Below are 6,000 nucleotides of genomic sequence, written 5' to 3'. Positions count from 1 at the left end.
AGCTGGACTGAAAGAGTTTGATAACCAGCCTGCTAGTTATCTGTCCTGGAAATCTAGTTTTTCTAATGCTGTAGAGGGGTTAAACCTCAAGCCTAGCGAAGAATTGGATCTGCTCATTAAGTGGCTTGGTGGGGAGTCACTGAGCCACGCCAAGAGGATAAGAGCAGTTCATATTAGTAATCCTTCAAGGGGTTTGGACATGGTTTGGCAGAGGCTGGACAGATGTTATGGCTCTCCAGAGGCAATTGAAGCCTCTCTCTTTGATAGACTTGACAACTTCCCAAAGATTTCATACAAAGATCACCAGAAGCTTCAAGAACTTGGAGATCTGCTCCTAGAAATCGAAGCGGCAAAACAGGAGGGTTACTTGCCAGGTCTCTGCTTTCTTGACACAGCAAAGGGAATAAACCCTATTCTTGAGAAATTGCCCCATAGCGTCCAAGAAATGTGGATAACTCAGGGGTCACGCTATAAGAGGGAACATGAGGTCCCATACCCCCCTTTTTCATTCTTTGTAGACTTTGTGTATCAGTATGCAGAGATGAGGAATGATCCTAGTTTTGCTCTCCCTACCTTCAATTCCGCTGCTTTCAAAGAGGATGGGCCTTCATGCAAACAATCGAAAGTCAAACAATCGATATCAGTTAACAAAACTGAAGTAGATAACTCCTCCTCTGACTCCTCTACAGGGTCTGTCTTGGATCCAGATAGACAGTGTCCTCTCCACAACAAACCTCATTCCCTGAAGAAGTGTCGAGGTTTTCGGGAAAAATCCCTTGCAGATCGAAGGCAATTCCTGAAAGAGAACTTCCTATGTTATAAATGTTGTGCTTCAAAAACGCACCAGGCTAAGGAGTGTACAGCTGTCATCCGTTGCTCAGAATGTGATAGTGATCAACACGTTTCAGCACTCCATGCAGGACCAGCACCATGGGCTACAACATCCGATGCGTCTCCCAATGAGCCCACTGCAGAACATGGTGGGGAGTCAGCTGAACACATTCCCAATGTATTAACTTCCTCATGCACAGAAGTTTGTGGTGAGGGTCTACAAGACAAATCCTGCTCAAAGATCAGTTTGGTCAATGTCTATCCAAAAGGGCACCCTGAGCTTAAAACGAGGATGTATGTGATGCTGGATGATCAAAGCAATGTATCACTTGCTACAACAGCATTCTTTGACATGTTTAACATCCAGAGTGACACTTCACCCTACACCCTCAAAACGTGCTCAGGAACTACAGACACTGCTGGCAGGAGAGCCACTGGATTCATAGTAGAATCAGCTGACTGCAAACTTCACCTACCATTACCAACCCTTATTGAGTGCAACTCAATTCCTAGTAACAGGGATGAAATCCCAACACCAGAGGCCGCACGGAGACACAAGCATCTCAAGCCTATAGCTGATAAGATCCCTCCTCTTGATGTTTCGGCTAAGATCCTTCTATTGCTGGGTAGAGACATAATCCGGGTACATAAAGTACGCAGCCAACGCAATGGCCATCACAACGCACCCTACGCCCAGCGACTGGATCTTGGCTGGGTCATAATAGGTAATGTCTGCCTTGGTGGGACCCACCAACCAACTGTGAGTACGTTGAAGACTACTGTCCTGGAGAACAGTCTTCCCAGTTACATAAGGCCTTGTGAGAGTCGAATCTTCCTGAAAGAGGAGAAAGTAAAAGAACAGCACCTGATCAGAGAGGAGAGCAAAATCCAACCGCAGCTGTCAGAGAGGGCCAAGGCTGGGGAATTGAAGGCTGTGAAAGGCTCTGCTGCCTCTGAAGCTGCTACAAAGCAAAAGCGCAGCTCCAACCAGACGGCACTCAAAGATCACACACCTTCCAACAGTCGCCATGGCGAGACACCTTGTCCTCCTAAGAGCGGTGGAGCCCCAGGGACCACCTCCAGCATCCATACAGGGGACCCTACACCCAGCCAAACGACATCTGACACAGCCATCCTGGGCAGGGACACGCCCAGTAATCCCACCCTTGATATAATAGATGAGTCAGCGGGGGAGCCCCCCACACCAGAGGCACCAAATCAGATCGGACAACCTTCCGTAGGCTTCCCTTCACTCAAACCCACATCCAGTACTTTGACAAACTGAATCAGTCTGTCACATGTCTCCGACCCTGGCTATGTGAAGTCATTTGATACAAAGTTTAAGTTTGACATCCTAAAGATGTCAGGTGGGGAGTGTCATGTAACTGATAGAAGATATACAGAACAACCACTAGGGGGTGTCAAAGACAATACAAACACCTTTCTAATCATGCATCTTATTTTGAAAGTTCTCAGGCAGGAAGTACTGTAACAGCTCCACAACCAGGAAAAACAAGTCATTCTTCTCATGACCTTAACTGAAGCAGCTGAATGTCACTGTTGGCTGTCTTCTCATGTTATTTTCTCCCTTCATAGTTTACACTTGGCATCATCTGTAAGTTCCTTTGTTCATTAGCACAAAGTGTGTATCTGTTCCATACTGGGTTTTCATTACTTGTGTAAAATGTAATGTTTGTTTTGGTCATAGTAATTGCTAACTGCTCATGTTAACTATACTAAATGCTAACTGACCATGCTTACTGAACATGTCACTCCAAGTTGTGGTTTCTTTTATTTCATTGTTTAGTACTTTGAATGCAGATACTGTAAATTGATGGACATGTAGGCAAGTTATGTCCTTGTACTTGAACACTTTGGGTCTGTAGCTAATACCTCTATATGCCTCTGTTTTGTCATGTAGGCCCTTTACTATGTTTTTGTGCTTATGTGTAAGGATGTAGTATAATGTGCAGTGCCATTTTACTTTCTTTTTTATTGTAAGCATTAGCAATATTCTCATTGTGCATTTTATGTTATTTTGTTCACAGTTTCACAATTTCTCCAGTAAAGCTACTAAATCCAACACACCCGCCTGTTCTTTGGAGCTTGACTAGGAGGTTGTTTAGCTGCCTGTCTAACCAAACATACGTCCACGAGGGCAACGTTTAGTGAGGACAGAACAGTTATGTTGGCTATTCAAAAATAGCAGATCTACAAGCTCACAGCTTGTAGATGTTTGAAAATATTTGAAAAAAAAAAAAAAAAAAAAAAAAAATATATATATATATATATATATATATATATATATATATATATATATATATATCGAAAATGTTTAGAATATTTAATTGTGAAAATTGTTTAACACAAATGCTCTCTTCTGGGGGTCCCTGTTCAAAATCATTTTCAGATGGGGGTCCTCGGCCAAACATACATTTAGGGGTCCTTGGCATGTAAAGGTTAGAGAACCAAGGCTTAAAGGACATCCCTCATCTTACAGGATGTCATTTGTATAAACTGTAGATGTGAGTGGACTAGGATTTTCTCACTCGGTGATCACCCTCCAAGGCCTATTTGTAGTTTGGGTTCAGCTTTATATCAATTTCACCACTTTTGCAGTAAAATGTTTTTATACAAGAATCCATGTCATGCATAGGAGGCCTTAGAGAGAGTTGTGTTTGATCCTGTCTTTCTGTGTGTTTGTTTCTGTGTGTTTGGTCCTGTCTTTCTGTGTGTTTGGTCCTGTGTTTCTGTGTGTTTGTCTCTGTGTGTTTGGTCCTGTCTTTCTGTGTGTTTGTCTCTGTGTGTTTCGTCCTGTCTTTCTGTGTGTTTGTCTCTGTGTGTTTGTCTCTGGTCTGTTGCTGTTGGACTGGTTTGACTCACAGAGAGATGGGTGCAGTCTGGCACCATGCCAAGAGCACTTGAGGACGTTTAGGTGTGTGTGCGTGTGCGTGTGCGTGTGCGTGTGCGTGTGCGTGTGTGTGTGTGAATGTGTGTCAGTGTGTGAATGGTAATGTAATGCACAATCTCTGTAAAGCGCCTTGGATACACACACACACACACACACACACACACACGCACACACACACACACACACACACACACACACACACACACACACACACACACACACAGGGTGGGGATGGTGTTACGTTACAGCACACACTTGTGTTTGTCTTTCTCTCCTGATTTCGTCAAAGTGGAGAAACTCCTGTTTAGTTTAAAGACATACCGTATTGTCTGTTCTGTTTTATACACTCCTGTATAGCTGCACTTCAACAACCGTTCCAGGCTGCCATATCCAGCCCAAGAAACCGTAGAAACAGGGGAAAAAATGTATCATACCTGTTGCTAAGGTATGGCAACATGACTGGTGCTTCACGCGTGTGCAAGACACCAGTCATGTTGCCATACCTTTTGGTCCCATCCTATTTTACAGTACACTTTAAGACATAATAAGACATAATAAGACAGAATAAAGCCATAATAAGAAATAATGTGTTGGTAATTAGAACTAATATTATTTTATAAGATAATAAAGCAGTCCCGGCAGTAGGACCGGCGGCTGCCGCACGGAACAGGTAGGTAGGACCGGCATCGCTGGTAACAGCCGCTGCAGCCACCACCACACGGACGGGAAGTTTACCTCTACGGGACCTGCTGGTCCGTGCGGCGGGAATGCTGATCCTATCGCCAGTGATGCAGTGCGACTGCTGGTCGAACTGCCAGTCGTGTGGCAGTGTCTGTCGCTGCAGTTCCGCGGCAGGTGCCGGTGCCAGAGAATATATTTGCTCTTTCTACTATTCTGTCTTTGTTTCTGTCTAATAAAATATATTAGCTCTAATTACCACCACATTATTTCTTATTATGGCTTTACCCTTATACACTGCTCACCTGTGGGGCAGGTACATGGCTAAATCCTTACAGCGACTGAATGTAGCCTACAATGATGCTCTGCGGCTGTTACTGCGTGTGCCTAGATGGCACAGCGCCAGCCAATTATTTGTTAGCCTGCGGTTACCTACTTTTAAAGCCCTACTAAGAAACTTGATGTACAGATTCATGTGTCGGTTGAATGAATCTGAGAATGACATTCTAATGAAACTAACGGACCCTACTAAAAGCTCTCTTAGGTATAGCTCAAGTCTGTGGCGCCATTGGCGCAGAAGCCTTTTTGTTGCGCACTGACAGCATATGGTTGTTATGTGCCTTTTATGTATTTTATGTATTTTTGTATAATGTATTGTTGCTGTTGTTGTCATTGGTGTTTTTGATATGGACCCCCTGTGTGTTTCCTGAATAAAGATGATATATATTCTGTCTTATTATGTCTTAAAGTGTACTGTAAAATAGGATGGGACCAGCTTTTTCTGAACTGACTGATTCATTCAGACCAACACTCCATTATTCTGTATAAGAATTTGTCTTTAAAACATTGAAATGTAGACACCCCCCACCCATTCATTATGATTAGATCTAGTTGATCCTGCTGGGGAAATATTTAGCTCCACCCAGGTGACCTCTATCACAGTTAGAGGGTCAGATAATTCATAGACATGGTGACACATAGCGGGGCTTGGAATGGAACCCTGAAACTTGCTTTGCAGGTTGGCTCTGTTTCTACCCATATATCACTGAGAGAGAACAAGCATGGTGTCTTATCTTACCAGTCACACAATATGGTTAAACATTGACCGTGTGTGTGTGTGTGTGTGTGTGTGTGTGTGTGTGTGTGTGTGTGTGTGTGTGTGTGTGTGTGTGTGTGTGTGTGTGTGTGTGTGTGTGTGCGTGCGTGCGTGCGTGCATGTGATATGGCTGCAGGTCAATGTACCACATTGTTTCATAATGGGGGCGGGGCAGTCCGTCCTCTAGGATTGAGAACAACACACAGCTGTTAGTGAGTTGATTCACGTTCACCTGAAGAGACTGGACTCCATTTAGTTTGATTCACCTGAAGAGACTGGACTCCATTTAGTTTGATTCACCTGAAGAGTCTGGACTCCATTTAGTTTGATTCACCTGAAGAGTCTGGACTCCATTTAGTTTGATTCACCTGTAGAGTCTGGACTCCATTTAGTTTGATTCACCTGAAGAGACTGGACTCCATTTAGTTTGATTCACCTGAAGAGTCTGATCCGTTTTACTTGGCAAAACAAAATGGAGTCCAAG

The 6,000-nt window shown here is 43.8% G+C and overlaps 1 protein-coding gene across 1 annotated transcript in view; it reads left to right on the top strand.

Annotated features, from left to right (window-relative positions):
* Positions 1-1,123: 1,123 nt before the first annotated feature.
* Positions 1,124-6,000, top strand: part of LOC308290418 (uncharacterized protein) — a gene marked incomplete at both ends in the record, with an annotated part of 32,622 nt that continues 27,745 nt past the window's right edge. Inside the window, 2 exons of the mRNA XM_080732240.1 lie at positions 1,124-2,068; positions 4,413-4,597. Of these exons, the coding sequence (XP_080588366.1) occupies positions 1,124-2,068; positions 4,413-4,597 (1,130 nt within the window). The remainder of the gene's footprint in view (positions 2,069-4,412; positions 4,598-6,000) is intronic.

Source organism: Nannobrachium achirus, assembly GCF_963921795.1.
Source record: "Nannobrachium achirus genome assembly, chromosome: 1".
NCBI lineage: Eukaryota > Metazoa > Chordata > Actinopteri > Myctophiformes > Myctophidae > Nannobrachium > Nannobrachium achirus.
The sequence above is the reverse complement of the archived record's forward strand: the minus strand, read 5'-3'. Positions and strand labels throughout refer to the sequence as shown.